General features: G+C 48.5%; 2 protein-coding genes and 1 long non-coding RNA gene across 3 annotated transcripts; 2 read left to right on the top strand and 1 right to left on the bottom strand.

Moving 5' to 3' along the window:
• Nucleotides 1–4,359: 4,359 nt before the first annotated feature.
• Nucleotides 4,360–6,654, top strand: LOC146761876 (uncharacterized). The gene is made up of 6 exons (XM_085540874.1): nt 4,360–4,536; nt 4,654–4,716; nt 4,969–5,055; nt 5,346–5,642; nt 5,976–6,046; nt 6,506–6,654. The coding sequence occupies exons 4-6, from the start codon at nt 5,369–5,371 to the stop codon at nt 6,563–6,565; spliced, it is 405 nt and encodes a 134-aa protein (XP_085397000.1). The 5' UTR covers nt 4,360–4,536; nt 4,654–4,716; nt 4,969–5,055; nt 5,346–5,368; the 3' UTR covers nt 6,566–6,654.
• A 10,507-nt stretch (nt 6,655–17,161) lies between these two features.
• Nucleotides 17,162–19,750, bottom strand: LOC146761877 (uncharacterized). The gene is made up of 3 exons (XR_014942695.1): nt 19,621–19,750; nt 17,843–18,261; nt 17,162–17,439 (listed from the first exon to the last, which is right to left on the bottom strand). It is a non-coding gene; the product is annotated as an uncharacterized LOC146761877 (long non-coding RNA).
• A 4,485-nt stretch (nt 19,751–24,235) lies between these two features.
• LOC146761878 (uncharacterized) lies at nt 24,236–26,175 on the top strand. Its single transcript, XM_085537715.1, has 4 exons — nt 24,236–24,527; nt 24,818–25,114; nt 25,450–25,520; nt 25,980–26,175. Exons 1-4 carry the CDS (start codon nt 24,242–24,244, stop codon nt 26,037–26,039), a joined length of 714 nt encoding a protein of 237 aa, XP_085393841.1. The 5' UTR covers nt 24,236–24,241; the 3' UTR covers nt 26,040–26,175.
• The last annotated feature ends 235 nt before the right edge of the window (nt 26,176–26,410 follow it).

A 26,410-nucleotide genomic window follows, 5' to 3' on the forward strand; every position in this document is an offset into this window, starting at 1 on the left:
TCTGTCCAGGTCTTGCTCAATGGCAGCACAGACTTCAGGTGTGTCAGCCATTCCTCCCAGCTTTGTATCATAGGCGTACTTACAGAGCATGGACACTATCCCCTCCTCAAGGTCATCAGTGAAGATACTGAACAAGATCGGACACAGCACCAAGCCCTGGGGAACACTGCAGACCACAGGTCTACAAATGGACTCTGTGCTGTGATGCCATTATAGAAGGCTGCAGGGTTGGTTGAGCATGACTTTTCCTCGGTGAATCTAAGCTGAATACTGCTGATAAACTTCTTCCTTTCCAATTGCTCGCAGAAGGCATCCAGACCAAGCTGTTCCAGCACCTTTCCAGAGACAGAGGTGAAACTAACTGCCGTTCAGTTTACCAGATCCTCCTCCTGGTCCTGTCTGAAGACTGCAGTGTCACAGGCTCTCCTCCAGCTTTCAGGCACTTCTCTTCTCCAAGACCTGTCAAAGATGACAGAGTTTGGCAATTACCTCTGCCAGCTCCCTCCGCACATGTGGATGCATCCCATCAGAGTCTATGGATTTGTGCACACTGATCCCACCCAGATGCTCCCAGATCACCCCGTCCTCACCCAGAGGAAAGCTCTCCATTTCCCAGGCTTTCTCTCTTCGCTCCAGGGTCCAGGAGTCCCAAGGGGCAGTCTTTGAAGTGAAAACCAAAGTAAAGAAGGCGTTCAGCATCTCCACCATCTCAGCATCACCCATTTCCAGGACACCCCCCTTCCCTATTTCCTACCTTTAGGGATGAACCAATCCTGAGCTCCAAAGAAGCGCTATTTAAATACTGCCCAGCTCTCATGGCTAGGAATGGATTTCAAATAAGACTCATAGTCATAACGTGGTGTTGAGTGACCTGCAGTAAGCATTGTTACTGCTAGAAATGGCCTGCAGTCTCAAGGAAAGGTAAACAAACCCATGCTAGGTATTACACTGAATCGCATCAGTGCAAAGGGCTTTATGACAGATTGCTTTTGTGTCAGCATCTATCAGATATCAGATGGGTCCCTTGGCTCATTTCCCACTTTGTTAGGAATTTGGAAGCACCGTGGAGGAGCTACATGCAAATCACAGTCAGTCTGACTAAATGGGGTGACAGAAGAGATGGTGTCACTGTGCAGGGAGCACCAGAAAGCCAGGATGACCTGAAAATCTCTGAACGCAATTGTGAAGTGTAACAGATCCAAGGACTGATATCAGTCACAACCCACAGCTGCAACAAACCATATAGATGTTCTGCTTCTGCCTTTGTAGCTCTACGGACAGACAGACCGTACAAATGTGTGGTGCTCACGGGTACGTCACAGAAAACCAGTGGTGGAGGAGCACATTTGGCTGCAACATCCATCCTGCTTCCCTCGAGATGTCGGTCTCCAGCAGGTGGCGCTGTGATTCAACTTTTGCCACCGAAGGAACTTTTTCCTGGGTGCTTTACTTTAATGTGCTCCAAGTGATCAGTGCTATTCCAAGAGACTGAGAGAGATTTCTCATCAGGAAATTAAGGACTGGTTAGATTGGTTCCCTTGATCCACAGTCTTTGCACCATTCAGTGCACTGCAGAACATGCTGTGACTTTTATTTTGAGAGTGATGATCCCTTAACCTCACACCTTCAGCACAACACATTCTGTGGAGATTCCCACCAGTGACAAAGTATTAGTGCCACTTTTCTGCCTCTTTCATTTTGTCTGTATTTTCTGGAATGTGGGGATTTCTTTCATTGCTCACAAACACTGCCCAGTTCAGGAGGAAACAGGGACGAGAGACATGAGCAAGGGCAGAATGGTTTCTCTGTTACTGAATGGAATGACAGTGTTTTCTACATGTGGACTTGCCATAGTGCTTCTTACAAGGCCTAACAGTGGGATGAAATGTGCCCGGAAGCAGGTGTAGTTTTTTTAGGAAGGCAAAAGAGAAATGCAAATAATGCTAAGGGGGGCCACGAAGATGATCAGAGGGCTGGAGCACCTTTCCTACGAGGACAGGTTGAGGGAACTGGGCTTTTTTTGCTTGGAGAAAAGAAGGCTTCAGGGAGACCTCACTGCGGCCTTGTAGTATTTGAAGGGAGCATATGAACAGGAGGGGGAACGGCTGTTTACGAGGGTGGATAGTGACAGGACCAGGCCAGGCAGGATGTGGCCCTGGGCAGCCTGGTCTTGTGGTTGGTGACCCTGCACGCTGTGGTCCTTTTCAACTCAGACTACTCTATGGGTCTATGACTGTACGATTGTATCAGACCTCAGGGAAGTCACATGGAAGAGGCAAGCCTTTGAAATTAAGCTTGATTCGCTTTGCCCCTCATACACCTGATCACTGCCTCCCTTACTTGGCAAATGGTCTTTCTGTGGGGTGTAGATGAGGAAAGGGAAAGAGGAAAATAAAGCAGCTGCTTTGTCCTAGAGCTCTTGTTTCACTGGGGTCTGGCCCTATTTTCTGAAACTAAAAGACGATGTGTGAAAGGAGGATGGGAAAGGTGCAAGGAGGTTTTGGTTTTGGTGCTGACTCCAGCCTGGTGCTTGCTGCTGGGAAAGGCACACTTGGCTCCAAGGAAGGATGCATGGGTGGAAAGCCAGTGGCCAGGGGTGAGGGATCCCCAGCAATAGAGGGAAACAGCCCAACCAAGAGCTGGGGTGATTTGCATATAAACTGCATTCAGTGAAGTCCTGTCCCATTGGATCTGACATACGTCTCCCCATTCCCTTCCAGTTTGTGCAGAGGTGGCATGAAACAGAGGGCATTGCTTTCTGCCAGACTGCAGGAGCAGAAGCATTTCAGGTGCCTAAATGGTTTGCTTTCCACATTGTGGTTGAATGGGGTACATATAGAAGGAGGACTTCCATTCTTGGGGTGGATATGCATATGGGAGGCTACAAAGGGAAGGCTCCATCCTGGCCAGTTCAGCCAGCAGCTGTATCCAACTGGCAGAAGCCCCACTCAGTGAGGCCAGCAATGGTCCGAGGGCCTCAAACCCCAGCCCATGAGGCCGGCGCTGGCCCTGGGCCATAAAGCCACAGTAAGGGAAGTCAACATCGGCTCTGGAGACTAAAGCCACAGTCAGAGAGGTGAGCACCAGCCTCGGGGCATACAGATGTGCACCCCTATTCCTTCCCACTATCTCCCCTGGGACTCCATTGAGCACTATGAGGCCACATTAGTCTTGACCGGTTTTTAATGAAAATTGCAAAACCATGACAGCTGCACAAGAGTCACCTTCACTTCCCTGTTGTTTGACTTCAGATCACCCCATGGGCTGACCCTGGCGTTGGTTTCCTTAAATTCGGATCTAGGAGGCATCCACTTCCATTATGATGAAAGCGCAGAAGTCATGCGAGCATTGCTGAGGTCAAAATGGTTGGCACGGTGGGAGGAGCACGTGTCCCACAGGTGGTGAGCAGAGCTGGTGCTCTGGCGAGCGTGCTGCACGCGGAGACTGAGCTCTGTGCATTTTGTGGAACAGATCACCCTGACACAGCCTGTCCGAAGGACTGCTGTGCTGTGTTGGTGAGCTGAGCGCAGCTTAGGCTGAACAGGCCCAACAGGTGAGCTGGGTTTGGTGCTGGCTGGCTGCTGGGAGGTGTCTCAACAGAAATGCTAGGCCGGGGAGAAGTCCCCAGCTCCAGCAGTGCCCCTCCACATGGCTGTTCCCAGGGGAAAGAGGTTCTTGTGGAGATTCCAACCCGTGTTTTGGTGAGGATGATGAAACAACATGCAAAAGGAAAGCAAGCGCAACTTGTGCCTCACTACCACACGGATGGCTGGGTGCAGAGCTCCTGAGGAGATGGAGAAGAGCACTTGCTGACACAAGCCATGGCAGTCAGACACAAGCTGCATCTAGAGTTGGGACGTTCTTGCAGCCAGCTGATTCCCAGACCTTTCCCTCCACAAGAGACTCAATTGCATGGCAGAAGAAAGCTGGGAATATACTTCTCCCTCATGACTTTTCTCTTGTGGATGATTTCTGCAGGGTTCCTGTTTGCAGGGAGATTTGGAGGATCGAGGCAGTCTTAGGAAGAGTGAAGCCAGCTCTTTCCAAGAGCAGGGAAAGTTCCTGTGGAGAGAGCTTTTGAGAGAACTTGTGCTTCCTCTGACACTTGAGCCATCATGTCTCAGCAAGGAGACAAGTGCGGATCCAACGCCTGCTCTGTGAGTGGAAAGGTATGGCTGGGTTCCTTTGGCTTGACTTTTCTTCTTTGTTCCCATTTGTAAGGGGAAGGAGTGGAGCAGGGGGAGCCCTGCTGGTCCTTTGGGACCTCAGTAAGCGGTTGGATCCTGAGCTCACTGCTGACAGCCTGGGCTAATGGCACGGTTAGGGCTCAGGCTGTATTTTCCCTTAGAGATCAATGATGTCTCAGCACTCTGATATCCCATCTCTGGCACGATCTGGAAGCTCTCAGCTGCCCGTTCCGACCTGAGTTTCTTCCTTTCTCTCTTCAGAGGCGGCGCAGCTGCCAGACATCCAGCTGCACCTTTCAGCGCGCAGAGGGACGCAATGGGGATGGACCGTCCTTACTGCCACGCAAAAGTGAGTTTCTCTTCTGTCTGTAAAACAGGGTCTTTCTTTAGTGGGGGGTGGACACGGGCTAACAGGACAATACTGCTACTGTCATCTGTGAAATCAACACACGATCTCTTCTTTTAGGGACAGAGCCCGTGCGTCCATGCAATGGTGCTGGGCAAGGTGGGAAACGGAAAGCCCATGCAGGTAAGAACCTCTTGTGAGCTGTGGTGTGGGTACCTGCCACTAAATAGGGCTGCATGAAGGGGTGCATGTGTGATGGAAGAGTGAAGAAAGTCCACTGCAGATCTGTGCTGACTGCAGAAATGGCACCATGCTGTAGCAGCAAAAAGGAAAATGGTAGGAACTACACTTGGAGAGTTGAAGTTGGTGGTTGGCTGTGCTCAAATCTTCCTCCCAAGAGATGCTCTTCAAGTATTTCTTGTTTCTTTCTGCCAGAAGATGACGCAAGCGGCCTTCCAGCAAAGCGCAGCCTTGCGGCAGGTCTGGGGAGGACTGCAGCCTGTGACGTGGCACCCAAGAGAGGTACAGAGGCACAACAGGCATCAGGGTTTGATTCGATGTCGTTCTAGTCAGGCTTTCTGTCTGTTCTTTCCTGGGAGTGTTGTTGCTGCATGTTGCTTGAGGTCTTTGTCCCTGGGATTTACAATTACCTTCCCTGTCCAGATTTGAAATGCAAACCCACACTTCACCTAAGATCTGCTGCTGTGAACACTCAAGATGAGTTTTCCTAGTATTGTGGGCCATTCTGCAGACTGAAAGTAGCCTTGGGCTCCCTTGAAGTCTAACTGCTTCTCCTTTCTTGATTATAACAGATGTACAATGTGAGCCAAATGGAATGATCTACGTGAAAGCAGTGCAAGAAGTGCTTTCTGGGAGAGATCATCTCCAGGCTGGAGGGCTTCCAGTAACAGCAGGTCCCAGCTCAGGGAGAAGACCTTCCCTGGCTGTGTGCCCCCGCTCTGTCTCCAAGACCCTGGCTGGAGGGAAACACAAGGGCTTGGACGAAGAGCAACAGGCAGCAGCGCAGTTGCCTGCTAACAAAAGAGCCAGGGGCCAGAGCACAGGCAGTGTGCCGGCCCCAACCCCACCACGGAGCTCCAAGCAAAGAGGTAAGAAGGTGCTGTGGCACCGTCCCGGTGAAGTGCTGTCCTGATCAAACACATTGAGTTTGCTTAGGGCTTGCTTTACCTTTTCCTTCTCTGTGGAGGGGAAGAGTTGAAGGCTACAAAGTCCAAAGGCAGCGAGGTGCCAGAATACCTAAACGCATCTCTTTCCATTAACTTCACTATGCTCTTCTGTATTTCCCCCTGGAAATGTTACTCACTGAGAGGCTTCCTAGTCCCATTTGCTTTGTCTTTGGACTGCCATTTGTTTTCTCGGCACCCATGTTTCTGCAGCTTTGCTGTTGACAAAATGAATTCATTGGTATTCTTGCTTTCCAGCAAGAAGACAACAACAAAAAGAAAGGAAAAGGGAAATGAGAAAGGCTTCTTTGAGAGCTGCACGTGCAGAGGTGAGTCCTTGGTGAACACAGACACGCATTCTCTTGTTGGTCTCAGTGCCTACATCTGTCAGACATAAAAGAGATGGTAAAATCCTGAGGGAAGTGATGGAATAGAAAAATTGCCAGCTGTGTGTTTGAGGAAATGACACTGTCAGTGAGAGCTGCCATGGGGAGCTTGGACGCCTTCCTCTGGCTTGAGAACAGTGTGGTTGGTAACAGCCAGAAGGTTTTGCTGTGATAAAGAAGCTTGCCATGTTGGGCACTGCAACCTTTGAAACGACCTTCCCATGACAGAGCATGAATCTTACCATAGACAACGTGTCATGGGAAGTAGTGTCAGTGCCCTGAATGAAAGGAACGTGCTGTTCCGCACGGGGTCATTCTGGAAGTTTACTGGTCAGGCTTTCTTCATGAGATCTCCCTAGATTGTTTCTGTCCTACTTCTATGCTTGCTTTGTTTCTTTCCAGTTCTTCGCAGAGATGAACATACTTGCGGAGATGATGCAGAAGGTGCACATGAAGGACTGAGAGGAAAAGCGTCACAAGGCAGCGGCTGCAGTGCACAGCATTTCAGTTGCAGCCCAACTCAGCATTCCATGTTTTACTACAATCTGGGATTTCTTTTATTTATTTCTTTTCTTTCTTTTTTTTTTTTTTTTTCCTTTTTTTTTTTTCTTTAATGCATTCAATCAATAAACTATCATAATTACATATTCACAAAGACTGCACAGCCTGATTTGTCCAGTGGCATTCCATGAGCAGCTGCACGGCATTTGGTCCAGAGTAGCATCTACGCATGTTCGGTCCACTACGCATCTTCGGCCCACCACAGCCCATCCCAGCACCGCTCTTCCAGGCAGTGCTCCAAGTGCTCCTGCTGTTGCTAGCACTCATAGAGGTTTCCCATGGAGCTCCATGGCACACAGGACCTGGCCCCCGCACACAGCTGTACAACCCCACTCCATTGCACAGCCCTGCACACAAACATGGGCAGCTCCTCTCTTGCACACAGCCACATGCCTGCTCATACTTGTATGACCCCAGCCATTTGAATAACACTGTGCACACACATTGATGTGCAACCCTGTCCTTCTGTCTACCCATGTGCATGGGCATCTATGTGTGCCACCATGCCTCCTTTGCACACCCGTGTGCCCACACAACATTCCATGCCCTTGTACTGACACTTGCTGCTACTCCTTCCCAGGCTGAAGATTCTGCACTTGCTTTTGTTAAACCTCTTCATGTTTATTGGTGCCCAGCTCTCCAGTCTGTCCAGCTCTTGCTGAATGGCAGCACAGACTTCAGGTGTGTCAGCCATTCCTCCCAGCTTTGTATCATAGGCGTACTTACAGAGCATGGACACTATCCCCTCCTCAAGGTCATCAGTGAAGATACTGAGCAAGATCAGACACAGCACCAAGCCCTGGGGAACACTGCAGACCACAGGTCTCCAAATGGACTCTGTGCTGTGATGCCATTATAGAAGGCTGCAGGGTTGGTTGAGCATGACTTTTCCTCGGTGAATCCAAGCTGAATACTGCTGATAAACTTCTTCCTTTCCAATTGCTCACAGAAGGCATCCAGACCAAGCTGTTCCAGCACCTTTCCAGGGACAGAGGTGAAACTGACTGCCGTGCAGTTTACCAGATCCTCCTCCTGCTCCTTTCTGAAGACTGCAGTGTCACAGGCTCTCCTCCAGTTTTCAGGCACTTCTCTTCTCCAAGACCTGTCAAAGATGACAGAGTTTGGCAATTACCTCTGCCAGCTCCCTCCGCACATGTGGATGCATCCCATCAGAGTGTATGGATTTGTGCACACTGATCCCACCCAGATGCCCTCAGATCACCCCCTCCTCACCCAGAGGGAAGCTCTCCATTTCCCAGGCTCTCTCTCTTCCCTCCAGGATCCAGGAGTCCCAAGGGGCAGTCTTTGAAGTGAAAACCAAAGTAAAGAAGGCGTTCAGCATCTCCACAATCTCAGAATCACCCATTTCCAGGACAGCCCCCTTCCCTATTTCCTACTTTTAGGGATGCACCAATCCTGAGCTCCAATGTAGCGCTATTTAAATACTGCCCAGCTCTCATGGCTAGGAATGGATTTCAAGTAAGACTCATAGTCATAACGTGGTGTTGAGTGACCTGCAGTAAGCATTGTTACTGCTAGAAATGGCCTGCAGTCTCAAGGAAAGGTAAACAAACCCATGCTAGGTATTACACTGAATAGCATCAGTGCTTTATGATAGATTGCTAAATGGGGTGACAGAAGAGATGGTGTCACTGTGCAGGGAGCACCAGAAAGCCAGGATGACCTGAAAAAACTCTGAACGCAATTGTGAAGTGTAACAGATCCAGGGACTGATATCAGTCACAACCCACAGCTGCAACAAACCATATAGATGTTCTGCTTCTGCCTTTGTAGCTCTACGGACAGACAGACCGTACAAATGTGTGGTGCTCACGGGTACGTCTCAGAAAACCAGTGGTGGAGGAGCACATTTGGCTGCAACATCCATCCTGCTTCCCTCGAGATGTCGGTCTCCAGCAGGTGGCGCTGTGATGCAACTTTTGCCACTGGAAGAACTTTTTCCTGGGTGCTTTAATGTGCTCCAAGTGATCAGTGCTATTCCAAGAGACTGAGAGAGATTTCTCATCAGGAAATTAAGGACTGGTTAGATTGGTTCCCTTGATCCACAGTCTTTGCACCATTCAGTGCACTGCAGAACTAATGAATGGCTGCATGAATTAGATGCAGTGAAAGCTAAATTACAGCTTTAGATGGAAAAGAATGGGAGTAGCTGCTGTCCCCAAAGTCGTGGCCCTTATGCAAGTGCATGAGCCCTTTTCTCCTTTAATAACAGAGGCTTCCCAGATGCTGAAGCCTATGTGATCTGAAACGACCCAAGATTTCTGCCTTTACCTGGAAATGTTTGGGAATATTGTCATTTCTTTACTGTTTAGACTGTTAATGTGTTAAATGTTTGGTGCTCACTTGGGTACATCTCTGTCTGCAGTCATTCCTGCAGCACCAAAGGCCACCCAGACCTCCATGCCCACCTCTGGGGATGCTGGAGTGGTTGCAGTGAACCAAGAGCTGCAGCTCCTCCAGACTGAATGTTTCCAGCACCATCGTCGCTGTCAACATCTCTGTGGCCTTGTGTTGTTCTCGTGGAAGGAGATGGTCATGTACTGTACAATGGCTGTGTTAACTGGGGGCACTGGGCAGTACTGGTGCCACTGGGAGGCTATTGAAGGACGCAGACAGCACTGTGGTGGCTCCAGGCAGTACTGGGGGATACAGAGTTTGCACAAAGAGAGTCTAGACAATACTGGGAAGCAATGGGAGCTTACTGGGGAACTGCAAGGAGCACGAGGGGACACTGGAGAGCTCTGGACAGCACTTGTGGTGTTGGAGGACGTACAGGCAGTACCCAGGTGGCACATATTAAGCTCATTCATTTCCTGTTCTCCAGCATCTCACGCAAGGTATTAAATGACCCACTTTTTTCACGGGGGAGACTTTCCCCTTGGGGCTGACTTCCCCCCCACCCCAGCGCTGCTCAGCTCTCCCCTGGCTCTATGTTGATGCATTCCCACCTGATGCTGTCACTCAGTGACACACTGGCCACCAACAGACTCACTGTGGGTCCTGAGGATGGCTGGGGGTGGCACCACTGCACGTCGCACGAGGGGAAACAGAGGCAACAAGGTGAGCCAAGCGCTGCAGGGCAGAAGTTTGGCAGGATGTCACAGCGGGCACGGGGATGGCTTTTGCTCTGAGTGCTGCTGAGTCAAAGCCAAGCGTTTCTTTCCTGGAATGAAAGGCTTTTTCTCAAACTCAAAGTGTCCTCATTTCCCCCCTCATCTTCCACTTCTCCCTCTCCTTTCCTCCCCCTCCAGCTTCTGGGGGCAGACAGCTGAGGGGGTCCCACTCTGCAACCTTTTAGCCCCTTTTCTTACCCCAAATGGGGACAGGAGCAAAGGCCTCCCATGCCCCTCCCACCCTTCCCAAGCTTCTGCTTTTTGCTGCCTTTTTAGCCCCAAATGAGTCACTCGGGGATTTTTTTTTGGGGGGGCGGGGCTGGGGGGGCTATTTCTTCACTGAGCAAGTAGAGGGGGTCTTCTATGTGATGCTGAGGGGTTGGATGCACATGGGTGCTGCAGCAGCCCCCAGTCCTGCTGCTGTCCCTATTATCCCTTATTTACAGGTGATTCCATACGGGTGGACCCCAGCCAAGCTGAGGACAGGGGACAGACCCTAGAAACTGGTTCTCATCAGCAGAGTGATGCTGGGTACTCAGGACAATCCCCAGGCCTACAAGGCTGGGAGACACCAGTGGCTCTGTCCCTATTTGTCCTAAAGAGTCACCAGGAAGAGGATGGAACAAGGCATCAAGCTAGGGATCAATTCTAGGGATGGCAGCGGTGGGGGGTAAAGGGACAGCAAGGATCTGAGACCCACCAGCAGCCAGGGCACAGCGACATGGTGGCAGTAATGTCCCCAAATCCCTGGGGGCTCTGGAAAACCCAGCACAGTCATTCAGTGCTGTGCCTCAAAACTCCTGTGTGTTCCGGTAAGGAAAGAGTCCATGGCACACGCATGAGACCAGCCACACACAGCACTTCCCTTGAGTGGGGATGAGTCATCCTCAGCCTTCATCCCCAGCCCAGTAACACTGCACAGCACTGCACTCTTCCTTCCGGGGCCTCCACAAGACCCGAGTTTGGGTTGCGGAAAAGCAGGAATTGTCCCTTCATCCCAGTGGCATCCCGCTGCATCATGTCAGTGCTCCCACAGCCCAGGGCTGCTAAGCAGTGCTGCATCCAAAAAGCCATAGCCAAATGAATGCATTTCATCCTGACTTGCGGAATAAAACTCTATAATCCAGAGATGGGTTATAAAGCAGGTATGTTTATTCCAGTGCCGGGTGCAAGGGGGATAGCTCCACCAAACTTGCACACCAACTTGTAAAATCGTGACACAGATATAGGTACATCTAATACATAGTCAATGATTTCTCAGAATTCTAATACATAGTCAGTAGTTCTCGGAATTCTGATACATATTCAGTAGGTCTTTAGCATGAAGACCCCCTCTTGTTCTTATCAGGGGGATGAAACTCCTCTTCTGGTAGTTTACAAGTAGTTATTCTCCTCCTTGCCTGATGTCGTCCGTGAGGTCTCACTCCTTATCTGCATCCTCTTTGCTCTCCTAGGCCCCTTGTTTCTTTTACTTGTAAAATTTAACTATCCTTTACTTGTTTCTATAAACTACCTTTAAGTTTCCCTCTTTTAGTCCCCCTTTATTCCATATTCCAACAGAGCATCTGTTTCCTGCTTCACTGTACAATCCCCACTTGGTATGTTATTCCTTATTTTGCATGGCAGAGTTCCTTCTTATTTCCCCTGATGGAGGTGGGACCTTCCTCCGTCAGCTCCACCAAAGAGCTCCCTGGCTCCAAGGAGCTGTGAAACCTCCCCAGCCACTGCATTGACAAGGAGGGAAGGTTTGGACCTGGCTGCTCCTCACGCAACCTGTGAAACCCCACTTATTGTACGCCATAGAGAGGCTATGTGAAAGCAGGGGGAAGGCAGCCTTGTTCCCAATTCAGTCAATAGCCATTTCAGCACAGACCACAGTGGGATAAGGACATGGGTCACTGCAGTTAAATTCTTCTTTCCTTTTTGAAGGTTGGGCTGCAATTTATTTAACAAGGAGAACCAGAGAAAGAAGCAGAAGAGGCAGGACAACAGAAATTCAGGAAAACTGAAAATGCAAAGGCAACTTGTCAATGCAAATGGCTATGGCTAAAGACAGTGCATAACAACAAAGGCAAAAGAAAAAGCAAAAGGCAAAGGCAAAAGGAAAATTGCAGAGGACAAAAGACAAAGGCAAAAGGGAAATGCAAAAGGTAAAGTGAAAAAGCTAATGCCAAAGGTAAAGGAAAACGGCAAATGACATAGGACAAAAGGAAAACACCAAAAGCAAAATGCAAAATTCAAAGGCAAAGGGCAAAAGCAAATGGCAGTGCGAAAAGCAAAACCCTGAGGGCAAATTCAACAGAGGAAAGGCAAAAGGTAAGTGACATAGAAGAAAAGGCAAAGGTAAAAGGGGTATGCAAAAGGTATCATCAAAATCATTTTGATGGGGTGCTCAGAGACAAAGTGTAGTGGAGGGCTGTTAGAGTTAGGCTAGTATGGTTAGGTTGTGGGTGGACTTGATGATCCTTAATGCCTTTTCCAACCTGAGCAATTCTATGATTCAATGAGATTTAACACCACAGTCCTTGTGGCAGCTGTGATGGAACTTGCAGTGTCTCTGGCTTCCCCACAATCACTTTCTCCAGGCAGATTCTTAGGCCCTGCAACTTCTCGAAAACCAAGTACACACCTCTGTCCAGTTTCCGCACCAGCTCCTGCAGTGACATCTCTGACAGCTTGCTCCTCAAAGGAAAAACCAAGCAGGTGGTTGAGTCACCACCCCTGCATGTGTTTAAGAACCATTTGGATGTGGTGCTCAGGGACATGATTTGGCAGCAGGTTGTCAGGTTTAGGGTACATTTGGTCAGGTTATGGTTGGACTTGACCATCTTTAAGGTCTTTTCCAACCTGAGCAATTCTATGACTCTATGATCCCTATCAAAGCTGACCTTCTGCAGTTTCTATAATCACTCTGCACTCTGCAAAATGTTACTCTCTGCATCCTCCTGCCTTCCAAGGCTAAGTACAGAAGCCTATCTGCCAACCAGTAGTCTTTGCTGGGCTGGTTGCTGATATTACCCACCAACAATGAAGAGACAACAATACAAAGAGAAGTACACCAGCTGAATCAGTCACGCTTTAGACTACCAGATGCTATTAAGATCTAAACTACCTGAGCCGCCACGGGAACACTTCTTCAAGCTACACTATCATCTACTGCAGCTAGGAATTATGCTCTGTGTTCCTAAGCCTATTTCTTCAGCTGATTGGAAAGAATGCTTTAATCAGCAGCACAATATCAAGAGCTCAGGGTTCAAACTCGATCTTAACAGAAACATCTTGAACTATTCTGGAAGCCACCCACTGGTTCCTGTCGACAGGAAAGATCAAATGAAATCCAACAAGCCTGCACTCTCAGCCTGTGCACTCAAGTCACATGACAAGATCCACTAAAGTGGGATGCGAGAATGACACGAGTCCTCCGGCAGTCAGAAGCTTCATTTTAAAAATAACCACATTTCTCTGAGGCTGTAACGGCAAGTGAAATGAGCTCCCCCCCACGCCACTGCTCACACAAGTAACCTGCTGCTGGTTGGGGTCCTGATTGGCAGGGAGCTGCAAAAAGTGCTGCCCCACACCAATCCGAGGCTGCCTTCATCAGCACAGGGCAGCACTAAGCCCAGCACCAGGCAGGGCAACTTGCACAGCACACACCAGGCTGTGGCTGGCTCAGCTTCCATGCCGCTGTGCCTGCAGTCCCACTGACCCCATGCTGCAGCGGGCGCTGTGTCATCACAAGACTTAGTGACGACAGAGGCATATTCCCTGTGGGCTCTGCCTCATAAATGCCATCACACAACCTGGTACTCTGAAGTTTACATGGGTTAATACCTTAGGAGCCCTCTCTTCAAAGAGCTAGTTCTACAAGTCTGAGTCCCACATAGGGTGGGCGACGATGACAATCAGCAGTGTGGAAGATACCCTATCCTAAGCACGATCGTTTCCCTAAGACGTTCAAATTAGTGCTGCACAACCCTACTTAATTTTCTGTATTCATCTCTGTATTGATCTCACGTGGGTCAAAATAACACAGTGAGCACCTGCAACGAGTCTAGACCGAGAAAAACTTTTGATGGAGGGAGCAAAGAGGTCAAAACAAGATGATGTAGTGAGATGCATTCAAAGCAGCTGGCCAAGCAAAAGCTATGTGCATGCATTTCCAAGCTGAGCACGCACCTGGAGTTGGGACACTATCACTCATTGTCAGAAAAGAATTCCTGAGTACCCTCCTAAAGAAAGCTATACACCGGCATGACTAGAGTCTGTTTACATTAATTAGCCCTCTTTACATTTTAATATGCACCATTTACTACTCCAAAGTTGCACATCCCTTTGCCTTTCCACCTGAAGGGCTTTGAAAAGTCTCTGAAATAGAAATTCCATGACTGCTGTAATACACTTGAGCAGGTACGTGGACTTCCATCCTGAGACATCCAATGCCTTTTACGGAAATAAAGAATACTCAAGGACTTACCCCACTAAATTCACACTCAGTTTTACACCACTGGTTTTTAGTCTGATAGGCAGGAGGCAGCAAAAGGCAACAAAAGGCAGCTATTCAGCAATCCCAGGAAGTCAGCTGGGCTCTAGGGAGACAAGAAGGGCAGTAAGGTGACAAACAACCATTGCCATTCATCCTTCTTCACAGATCTTAACATCGTTATTTCCTCCTCTCCTTCACACCCTCCCTTTGTCCAGAGGCCAGCAAGTCCTCTCTGATGGCCTGAACTGCTCAGCAAAATGGAAATCAGACAAACTGTTCTCTACTCTGGGAGAGTTCCAAATCTTTTAATCTGGGGTGAAACACGGGTGCTTCACAATATTATTCCAACCCTTAAAACCACTATCTTTCTTTATGTGTGTATTACCCATCTTGACGTTTATCAACAGTTCCTGAAGATCCTAGAGAAACAAACCAAGAGACATTCCTCCTTATTTCTCCTATCTCTTGGCCACTACTTTGTGCTCCTCCATAACAATCAAACACTACTGGCATATTCATTATACTTTCTAATCTTAAAATAACAAGTACTTGAGGGTTTTGGTTTTTATCTTCATTTCCCCATGCAATTCATTTGAAAATTAGTGATGGACAAACCTCAAGCTTTTGAGAGGTTTGAGCTGGTTATGAGAAGCATCCAGAAGCTCAGAGGCTTAGCCAAAGCTAATCTGGACATTTCCAAAGCAAAAAGCTCCACACAGAGGCACAGAAACCCGGTGGCTCAGGACTCCTACCACCACTTGGCTCGCCTCTCTCAACACTGCTCCCTCACCAAACATCCAGGACTGGTTTTTATTACGTCCTTGCCAAGGAGAACACAAGATACTCAAGCACACCTTGTTCCATATATACTCTGCAAAGCTATAAACACGTTTTTAAGTCCTACAGGAAACAGAGAAACTTAAAACATATGCCTGAGGCCCCTGTTAAGCAGTAACTGTTTGCTGAATTTGGGCTCACAATAGGATTCCAACTTATCACATCCAAAGCCTTAATGTCCCTCCCAAAAAGCAGCTACTTCATCAAACACAGAAGAAGGAAGGTCGCAGCAACATACACCACACACCAGCCATGGTCATAAAGACAGGTAACTCTTCTGTGACAGATTCATCAAAACCTTACTGGATTAGCCTTGCTATCACCTGCAACTAGTTCTAAACACTGTTTTGAGGGGTCAGTTCCCAAACTCTGCCAAAAGGCCACATACCATCATGAGATCAGGTACACCTGAGGTAACCACACCACTAAGGCTCCTCTGCTAAACTGAAGCAGTCCCCAGTGATGGTTAAGAAAAAAATAAAAATAAAAAAATGCAGAGTTCCAAACACAAACACTTCTCTCAGTATCCCAACACCTCTGCCTTGTCCATCACTGGCCAGCAGGACTGAAGTCAAAGCAGTGCAAACCACAATCCCAGTGAAGTAGCTGGAAGCTCTGTTTCATCTTCTCACAAGGTTAGCAGATCAGAGATCAACGAATGCAGGCTAAGCACAAGTTGCTCACAGAGAACAGGGGCTCTGCTATCACCAGCACCTGCTATACATCAAGAAGGAATGTGTGCCGTGGCATTCATTTTCCTTGACACAACTAGGAGTTCCCCATGACTGTCAGCACTGGAAGGAAAGCAGGCTGAAGAGAAAAACAGATAAATCCAGACAGGACAGAAAAGCAGGGAGAACAAAGGACGTTTTTTTGTTTTGTTTTGGTTTTTTTTGCTGTTGTGTTTGGTTTTGGTTGTTGTTGATTTTTTTTTTGTTTGTTTGTTTGTTTAAAAAAAGGACAACACGTAAAGAAATCAGGATGGATATAATTTGAAAACACTTTTCATGTGGCCTGGCATCTAAGGGCAAACTGAAGACTACACAGAACACCAATAGAAAAAGAGAGAACTAACAGCCTAGGGAAGTGCCACAGAGAAACTGGGAAGCGACCAAGTCTCTGCTCAGAGAACAACTGCTGTGTGAGATAGAAAGCTGATGGTGATATCTTTTGCCAAGGAGGAGGAGAAAGGTGAGGAAGGATGCCATCTGCAGCACAGGCACACACACCAGCGGTATAGCCTAGCTCAGAGCTACAATGCCAAAGTAATTAGAAGGTTTTATTTAACAGCTCTGTAAGGGACGATTCAACTACTTCAAGCTCCAGCAAGCTGCTAGTGACTGATAAACCAAGACTTCTCAGCGACCTCAAAAGCTGACAGCCTTTCAAAAAATAAACTGATTGTATGCTTTTTGAGATGGTTTGTTCAATCTACAGAAATTAATCCAGCAGGCAGCCCAATGGTCAAATTCTGTGCTGCCAGTAGAGCCTTTTCATGAGCATTAGGACCATCCCCGGTTACAGAGCTAGCACAGCACTGGCAGAAAATACACAGTCACCTAGGAGAATAGAAAAAAAAAGAAACACCTTACCCTAACCTTATCTAACTCCTCTCCCAAATTTAGAATTGAAGCTATGAGTGCAAATGCCATTAAAAAATTGGGGGAAAATTCATCAGGTAATTCCAGGAAGGGCCACCCAAAAGCAAACAGCCTTTAAGCTGCAGCAGCTCAGGGCCAGGCCAGAAATAAGAATTTTGTTTATATTGTTCATGACATGCGAAAATTTTGCCTGGTGGTAACGACAGTCCATTCCCATTGTCTCTGTGTTATGAATACTGCAATTGGCCTTCTGAAAGCCTCCTGAATGAATCCACCAAAAGCAAGGAAGCACCCTGCACTGACTCTGAAGACAGAAAGAAAGCAAGGTTCATGGAAACAGGCACACAAGGCTTGCAACCAGACACTGTGCTCCAAATAATGACAGAGATAGGACTATCACAGCGCCAGAACATGATTTACCACTAAAGGAAATATCCGGGAGCACATTCACAACTTCAGCTCAAGCTGTAACGGCTCAGCATGTTTAGCTTTCTTATCATTCAGCTGGAAAACAAGATACTCCCAAACATCAGCCAGCAAGAACTTGGATGAGCCTGCCCTCTGGTTTTTATGATGACAGACATCATTACTGCCGCCTCTGACACCTTACCAGGAGATGCTTCTGTTTATTAGCCTGGACTTGATTCCTTCCACCAGCAGCTGCTCCTAAACTGACCTCGATTCATACAGTGATGCCATCAACTTCTAGCATGAGCTGACCTGCCAGAGAGAAGAGAAAGCAGGATAGAAACAAACACTGACATAGTATGTTCTAAAATTCATGAACAAGCACAAGAGACAAAACAGGAGATAAACACATCCGCAGCAACACCCCAGTTCATAAAGAAATGGAAATCTAGCCTGGCCTCAGCAGCCCTTATATATTTCTTACACATTTGATGAAGCCGACTGCAGTTTGAACCAGGAGAATTCACAGTCTCTTGCAAATGTCACCATAAAGCAGAACATGACACAGCAAAAGAAAAAAAAAATAGCAATACAAAGAAAAATAAAGAAAAAAGCAAGCCAAAGACCAGGGAATCAAAGTTTAGCACTACAAAGGAAAAAAACAGCACAGCACAGCAGAGCCAAGCACAGACGACAAAAAACAAGGAAAACGCACCTCCCTGACATGACATCTTGCCTCCTGAGCAGGTCACGGTGTCCCTCACTCAGGTGCAGGGCAGGAAGGAAGCTGAGACCCTGTTGGATCACTGCTGTGCACTCCCATCTAAAAGGTCCATATGCTCCTTGGGAAGCACAATGCCACCGGGGGAAAAGAGAAAGCAGGAACATGACATGGAGGTGGCTATCACCCAGCAGAAGGCCAGATCCTTCCATCTGTTATCCGCTCCTCTTTTTAGTCCTAACAGGGCCCCAAGGATACAGAAACAGCAGTGCTTAGCAGAAGGACTCAGGGAAGGATCAGTAGAAACTGTCAGGAGAACAACTGGCATCGCGTGGACACAAACAGGCTGTTGGTGCAAGGAAGGAAATGGCACCTGAGCATTTCACCAGACAAGTTCCCTCCTCTCTGTCTTCCTGAAAAGATAAAAGTATAAAAACCTCTTTTCCTCTGAGCAACAACTGGAAACAAGTTCAGAAAATTATTCATTCAAAGGCATTTCTAGGAGATATACAACAGAGTCCTTCCCAGTTACACGAGCTTACGCTGTGGCCTTTGGAAAAAAAAGCTGCCTTTGTTGACCTGGGTCCTGAGGGCTCCTTTTCATCACCTGTTGGGCACAGCAGGAGAGCTCTTCTTGTACAAATCTATGCCCTGTGAACCTTTCTCCATCCCAAAACAAAGTCCAACCTAGAGCTGTGGTGCAGACACTGGATGCAGACCAGAGCAGTAAAAGAACAGAAGAGGGGAAAAACAGATACAGGTAAGACAACTAAAGAAGTGGAAAAGAGAAGAAATGAAGAAAGGATAAAGGTAAGAAAGAAGGACAGAAGATGGAAAGTGCAATAGAGGAAAGGACTGGACATGAGCAGGAAAGGAGCAGATGCAGAGCTACATCAAGGTGTGGCTTCACTCTGTCCCTGCCCACCACTGGCGAAATCCCCCATTGACAGGGATGCTGCTGCCCCAGCAGCTGATGGGGTTGTGGCCTGGGGCTGTGTTCCATGCAGAGCCTCTAAAACCTGCTACAGAACCCCAGTTCCCTGCCACTTCTCTTTTTCAGGTATCCGCACACGAGGAACAGGCGTTCCTCATGCCTTGCATGCTGGTAATTAGTGTGGGTAATTCCTGGGTGGGAATTGTAGGAAGGAAATTCAAGGTTTGGATGGAGAGGGGAGGTGGCATTTGAGGGGAATGGAATATTTTTAGGGGGTGGGAAATTGTTTGGGTGGGATTTTGGAGATCAGACATGACTGCTAGGATGGGGGATATTTGGTTGGAAATATTGTTATTTCTATTACTCATTGCTTTGTATGATAAGTTATTAGATGCTTTGTGTTCCCTCTGCTGCATCTCTGCTTGCAGTCATTTGCACAGTGTCAAAGGTTCTCAGCTCTACATGCCCATCTCCAGGGTAGGATGGGGCACCACAGATGGCAGTGTTCCACAGCTGCCACCAGCAGCCCCAGCTCGCCCCTCCACACCTGAGGTGTGAGTGGCTGTGAGAGGAATGTCTCTGTGGAAGTGCAGCTCATTCCTCCCCTCTGATAAGGGCAGAAGGCATGAGACAAAAGAGGAAGGCAGAAGGCATCTGCATTTCCCTCATGGCTCTTATTTCCAGTGTTACTGTGGGAAATGAGCTGAGCCACTGTGCCTCTCTGTTATGGCTAGCTCTACAGCTCTGCCACTGTCTTTATACTCAGGTGTTCCTGTGTGTAATGCTCCACACTTGGACCCTGCAGAGCCCAAAGGCCTCCTTGGCTGCTGTTACTCACCTGGAGATTGAGGGAGCTGGGTCTCCACTCTGTACCTGCTTCCAGGTCTCACTTGTAAGACACTGCGAGTCCACCTGGTTGGAACTGAAGTCAGTAAACACAAACGTGAAAGAAATAGGAAAGGATTCTTTCATTTCACAGGCTTTAATCTTCATTGAAAGACGTTCTGCTGTGGAGCACAGCTGGAAGCATTTCAAATGTGCAAAAAAGGGGGAGAGCCTGGTTCCTGCCCTCCCTAATCTCATCTAAGAGCTGGCTGTCTAAGAGAAAGAGTATCTACTTGGAGATCTGCTCCATAGTAACATTTAGTGAATCCTGTTCTTCAGAAAAGTGTATTTGGGATTTTTTGTTTAGATTTGTGTTGGTTTTTTTTCCAGAATTTCTGTTTCTGTTTGCTAGCTCGAGTTCTTCACCATTCTTAGGAAAATTAAAACAGAGTAAAGCAGCTGTATCAGCTCCTGCCTTTCACTACAGTTACCATTTGAGGTTATGGTTAACGGTTGAACTGGAGAGTCTGAGTGCTGCCACAAGGCCCTGGCTGTGCCGGGCCCCTTTCCAGCCTGGGCCCCAAAGCAGCCCCGACTGTGCTGGGTTCCCCTCTCACCTGGGCCCTGCAGTGGCCTCAACTGTGCTGGGTCCCTCTCCAGTCTGGGCCCTGAGCTGGCCCCAGCTGTGCCTGGTCCTCCTCCATCCTGGGCCCCAAGGCCCTGCCTCTGCCTGCTCCCCCTCTGCTCCGGGCCCTGAGCTGGCCCTAACTGTGCCAGGCCCCCCTCTGGCACAGGCCCTGCCTCAAGCCCCGCCCCCTGTGGGCAGCACTGCTAGTGCCTGGTTTTTTGCTCTCTTCCCTCTTCTTTCCCTGTTCTCTTAACAAATGCATTCAGGTCCTCCAGGATGACGGGCACTGATACTGCTGCATTCTTCCTGAACAAACTTTCTGGACAGCTCAGCTTTTTCTGCAGAGCAGCATGCCTTTGGAAATGCTTGGAGTATGTAAACTAACAGCAAGAGAACACTGAGCTCTTCTGGGTCTTTCTAGGAATGGCAAACAGACAGGAGAGTGTGCCCAGCCTCGTGTGGTTGCTTGTATGCAGAAATCCCTGTCATGGTTGTCAACATCTGTGCTGTTCTGCTTTAAGGCACTAGTGTGTGACAAGAAGCCTACAGTTACCAATTTAGAGGAGGTAATTAATTGTAACAGTTCCCCTTTCTTCTTCCCTCGACACTTGGGTTATGGAGTTCTCTTTTGCGATGTGCCAGTGTAATACTTCTGAGCCACAGAAGTGCTGCGTTTAGCAAAGCTCATGGCAACAGGCTTTGGACAACCTCAGAGCTTTGTAGATGAGGGTAAGATATCCGAGGATAAGAGAGAGAAAATGAATAAGATACAAGGTAAGTGTTGTTTATTCCTTCTAGTCAGCAGGCCATCCCTAAATCTTCCATGCTATGACTTTTATCTTAAGTGATGATCCCTTAACCTCACACCTTTAGCACAACACTGTCTGTGGAGATTCCCAACAGTGACAAAGTATTAGTGCCGCTTTTCTGCCTATTTCTTATTTGTCTGTATTTTCCAGAATGTGGGGATTTCTTTCATTGCCCACAAACACTGTCCAGTTCAGGAGGAGGCAGGGACGAGAGTCATGAGCAAGGGCAGAATGGTTTCTCTGTTACGGAATGGAATGACAGTGTTTTCTGCATGTGGACTTGCCATAGTGCTTCTTACAAGGCCTAACAGTGGGATGAAATGTGCCCGGAAGCAGGTGTAGTTTTTTTAGGAAGGCAAAAGAGAAATGCAAATAATGCTAAGGGGGGCCACGAAGATGATCAGAGGGCTGGAGCACCTTTCCTACGAGGACAGGTTGAGGGAACTGGGCTTTTTTTGCATGGCTACAGGGAGACCTAACTGCGGCCTTGTAGTATTTGAAGGGAGCATATGAACAGGAGGGGGAACGGCTGTTTACGAGGGTGGATAGTGATAGGACCAGGCCAGGCAGGATGTGGCTCTGGGCAGCCTGGTCTGGTGGTTGGTGACCCTGCACACTGTGGTCCTTTTCAACCCAGGCTATTCTATGAGTCTATGACTGTACGATTGTATCAGACCTCAGGGAAGTCACATGGAAGAGGCAAGCCTCTGAAATTAAGCTTGATTCGCTTTGCCCCTCATACACCTGATCACTGCATCCCTTACTTGGCAAATGGTCTTTCTGTGGGGTGTAGATGAGGAAAGGGAAGGAGGAAATTAAAGCAGCTGCTTTGTCCTAGAGCTCTTGTTTCATTGGGGTCTGGCCCTATTTTCTGAAACTAAAAGACTATGTGTGAAAGAAGGACGCGAAAGATGCAAGGAGGTTTTGGTTTTGGTGCTGACTCCAGCCTGGTGCTTGCTGCTGGGAAAGGCACACTTGGCTCCAAGGAAGGATGCATGGGTGGAAAGCCAGAGGCCAGGGGTCAGGGATCCCCAGCAATAGAGGGCAACAGCCCAACCAAGAGCTGGGGTGATTTGCTTTTAAACTGCATTCAGTGAAGTCCTGTCCCATTGGTTCTGACGTATGTCTCCCCATTCCCTTCCAGTTTGTGCAGAGGTGGCATGAAATAGAGGGCATTGCTTTCTGCCAGACTGCAGGAGCAGAAGCATTTCAGGTGCCTAAATGGTTTGCTTTCCACATTGTGGTTGAATGGGGTACATATAGAAGGAGGACTTCCATTCTTGGGGTGGATATGCACATGGGAGGCTAAAAAGGGAAGGCTCCATCCTGGCCAGTTCAGCCAGCAGCTGTATCCAACTGGCAGAAGCCCCACTCAGTGAGGCCAGCAATGGTCCAAGGGCCTCAAACCCCAGCCCATGAGGCCGGCACTGGCCCTGGGCCATAAAGCCACAGTAAGAGAAGTCAACATCGGCTCTGGAGACTAAAGCCACAGTCAGAGAGGTGAGCACCAGCCTCGGGGCATACAGATGTGCACCCTTATTCCTTCCCACTATCTCCCCTGGGACTCCATTGAGCACTGTGAGGCCACATTAGTCTTGACCGGTTTTTAATGAAAATTGCAAAACCATGACAGCTGCACAAGAGTCACCTTCACTTCCCTGTTGTTTGACTTCAGATCACCCCATTGTCTGACCCTGGCGTTGGTTTCCTTAAATTCGGATCTAGGAGGCGTCCACTTCCATTATGATGAAAGCGCAGAAGTCATGCGAGCATTGCTGAGGTCACAATGGTTGGCACGGTGGGAGGAGCACGTGTCCCACAGGTGGTGAGCAGAGCTGGTGCTCTGGCGAGCGTGCTGCACGCGGAGACTGAGCTCTGTGCATTTTGTGGAACAGATCACCCTGGCAGAGCCTGTCCAAAGGACTGCTGTGCTGTGTTGGTGAGCTGAGCGCAGCTTAGGCTGAACAGGCCCAACAGGTGAGCTGGGTTTGGTGCTGGCTGGCTGTGGGATGTGTCTCTACAGACATGAAATGCTAGGCCGGGGAGAAGTCTCCAGCTCCAGCAGTGCCCCTCCACATGGCTGTTCCCAGGGGAAAGAGGTTCTTGTGGAGATTCCAACCCGTGTTTTGGTGAGGATGATGAAACACCATTCAAAAGGAAACAGAGCGCAACTTGTGCCTCACTACCACACGGATGGCTGGGTGCAGAGCTCCTGAGGAGATGGAGAAGAGCACTTGCTGACACAAGCCACGGCAGTCAGACACAAGCTGCATCTAGCGTTGGGACGTTCTTGCAGCCAGCTGATTCCCAGACCTTTCCCTCCACAAGAGAATCAATTGCATGGCAGAACAAAGCTGGGAATATACTTCTCCCTCATGACTTTTCTCTTGTGGATGATTTCTGCAGGGTTCCTGTTTGAAGGGAGATTTGGAGAATCGAGGCAATCTCAGGAAGAGTGAAGCCAGCTCTTTCCAAGAGCAGGGAAAGTTCCTGTGGAGAGAGCTTTTGAGAGAACTTGTGCTTCCTCTGACACTTGAGCCATCATGTCTCAGCAAGGAGACAAGTGCGGATCCAATGCCTGCTCTGTGAGCGGAAAGGTATGGCTGGGTTCCTTTGGCTTGACTTTTCTTCTTTGTTCTCATTTGTAAGGGGAAGGAGTGGAGCAGGGGGAGCCCTGCTGGTCCTTTGGGACCTCAGTAAGCGGTTGGATCCTGAGCTCACTGCTGACAGCCTGGGCTAATGGCACGGGCAGGGCTCAGGCTGTATTTTCCCTTAGTGATCAGTGATGTCTCAGCGCTCTGATATCCCATCTCTGGCACGATCTGGAAGCTCTCAGCTGCCCGTTCCGACCTGAGTTTCTTCCTTTCTCTCTTCAGAGGCGGCGCAGCTGCCAGACATCCAGCTGCACCTTTCAGCGCGCAGAGGGACGCAATGGAGATGGACCGTCCTTACTGCCACGCAAAAGTGAGTTTCTCTTCTGTCTGTAAAACAGGGTCTTTCTTTAGTGGGGGGTGGACACGGGCTAACAGGACAATACTGCTACTGTCATCTGTGAAATCAACACACGATCTCTTGTTTTAGGGACAGAGCCCGTGTGTCCATGCAATGGTGCTGGGCAAGGTGGGAAACGGAAAGCCCATGCAGGTAAGAACCTCTTGTGAGCTGTGGTGTGGGTACCTGCCAATAAATAGGGCTGCATGAAGGGGTGCATGTGTGATGGAAGAGTGAAGAAAGTCCACTGCAGATCTGTGCTGACTGCAGAAATGGCACCATGCTGTAGCAGCAAAAAGGAAAATGGTAGTAACTACACTTGGAGAGTTGAAGTTGGTGGTTGGCTGTGCTCAAATCTTCCTCCCAAGAGATGCTCTTCAAGTATTTCTTGTTCCTTTTTGTCAGAAGATGACGCAAGCGGCCTTCCAGCAAAGCGCAGCCTTGCGGAAAGACTGGGGAGGACTGCAGCCTGTGACGTGGCACCCAAGAGAGGTACAGATGCACAACAGGCATCAGGGTTTGATTCGATGTCATTCTAGTCAGGCTTTCTTTCTGTTCTTTCCTGGGAGTGTTGTTGCTGCATGTTGCTTGAGGTCTTTGTCCCTGGGATTTACAAGTACCTTCCCTGTCCAGATTTGAAATGCAAACCCACACTTCACCTAAGATCTGCTGCTGTGAACACTCAAGATGACATTTCCTAGTATTGTGGCCCATTCTGCAGACTGAAAGTAGCCTTGGGCTCCCATGAAGTCTAACTGCTTCTCCTTTCTTGATTATAACAGATGTACAATGTGAGGCAAATGGAATGATCTACGTGAAAGCAGTGCAGGAAGTGCTTTCTGGGAGAGATCATCTCCAGGCTGGAGGGCTTCCAGTAACAGCAGGTCCCAGCTCAGGGAGAAGACCTTCCCTGGCTGTGTGCCCCCGCTCTGTCTCCAAGACCCTAACTGGAGGGAAACGCAAGGGCTTGGACGAAGAGCAACAGGCAGCAGCGCAGTTGCCTGCTAACAAAAGAGCCAGGGGCCAGAGCACAGGCAGTGTGCCGGCCCCAACCCCACCACGGAGCTCCAAGCAAAGAGGTAAGAAGGTGCTGTGGCACCGTCCCGGTGAAGTGCTGTCCTTATCAAACACATTGAGTTTGCTTAGGGCTTGCTTTACCTTTTCCTTCTCTGTGGAGGAGAAAGGAGTTCAAGGCTACAAAGTCCAAAGGCAGCGAGGTGCCAGAATACCTAAACGCATCTCATTCCATTAACTTCACTGTGCTCTTCTGTATTTCCCCCTGGAAATGTTACTCACTGAGAGGCTTCCTAGTCCCATTTGCTTTGTCTTTGGACTGCCATTTGTTTTCTCGGCACCCATGTTTCTGCAGCTTTGCTGTAGACAAAATGAATTCATTGGTATTCTTGCTTTCTAGCAAGAAGACAACAACAAAAAGAAAGGAAAAGGGAAATGAGAAAGGCTTCTTTGAGAGCTGCACGTGCAGAGGTGAGTCCTTGGTGAACACAGACACGCATTCTCTTGTTGGTCTCAGTGCCTACATCTGTCAGACATAAAAGAGATGGTAAACTCCTGAGGGAAGTGATGGAATAGAAAAATTGCCTGCTGTGTGTTTGAGGAAATGACACTGTCAGTGAGAGCTGCCATGGGGAGCTTGGATACCTTGCTCTGGCTTGAGAACAATGTGGTTGGTAACAGCCAGAAGGTTTTGCTGTGATAAAGAAGCTTGCCATGCTGGGCACTGCAACCTTTGAAACGACCTTCCCATGACAGAGCATGAATCTTACCATAGACAACGTGTCATGGGAAGTAGTGTCAGTGACCTGAATGAAAGGAACGTGCTGTTCCGCACGGGGTCATTCTGGAAGTTTACTGGTCAGGCTTTCTTCATGAGATCTCCCTAGATTGTTTCTGTCCTACTTCTACGCTTGCTTTGTTTCTTTCCAGTTCTTCGCAGAGATGAACATACTTGCGGAGATGATGCAGAAGGTGAACATGAAGGACTGAGAGGAAAAGCGTCACAAGGCAGCGGCTGCAGTGCACAGCATTTCAGTTGCAGCCCAACTCAGCATTCCATGTTTTACTACATTCTGGGATTTCTTTTATTTATTTCTTTTCTTTTTCTTATTTTTTTTCTTTTTTTTTTTTTCTTTATTGCATTCAATCAATAAACTATCATAATTACATATTCACAAAGACTGCACAGCCTGATTTGTCCAGTGGCATTCCATGAGCAGCTGCACGGCATTTGGTCCAGAGTAGCATCTACGCATGTTCGGTCCACTACGCATCTTCGGCCCACCACAGCCCATCCCAGCACCGCTCTTCCAGGCAGTGCTCCAAGTGCTCCTGCTGTTGCTAGCACTCATAGAGGTTTC

The sequence above is a fragment of the Coturnix japonica genome, chromosome 2, assembly GCF_054131305.1.
Source record: "Coturnix japonica strain WE chromosome 2, WE-NBRP24, whole genome shotgun sequence".
Classification (NCBI taxonomy): domain Eukaryota; kingdom Metazoa; phylum Chordata; class Aves; order Galliformes; family Phasianidae; genus Coturnix; species Coturnix japonica.

Excerpts from the sequence above, each read along its gene's own strand:
- LOC146761876 (XM_085540874.1), top strand. The coding sequence starts at position 5,369 with ATGATCTACGTGAAAGCAGTGCAAGAAGTGCTTTCTGGGAGAGATCAT. Across the intron at positions 5,643-5,975 it reads ACGGAGCTCCAAGCAAAGAG|CAAGAAGACAACAACAAAAA; the intron begins GTAAGAAGGTGC and ends CTTGCTTTCCAG. Across the intron at positions 6,047-6,505 it reads TGAGAGCTGCACGTGCAGAG|TTCTTCGCAGAGATGAACAT; the intron begins GTGAGTCCTTGG and ends GTTTCTTTCCAG.
- LOC146761878 (XM_085537715.1), top strand. The coding sequence starts at position 24,242 with ATGAAGGGGTGCATGTGTGATGGAAGAGTGAAGAAAGTCCACTGCAGA. Across the intron at positions 24,528-24,817 it reads TGACGTGGCACCCAAGAGAG|ATGTACAATGTGAGGCAAAT; the intron begins GTACAGATGCAC and ends TGATTATAACAG. Across the intron at positions 25,521-25,979 it reads TGAGAGCTGCACGTGCAGAG|TTCTTCGCAGAGATGAACAT; the intron begins GTGAGTCCTTGG and ends GTTTCTTTCCAG.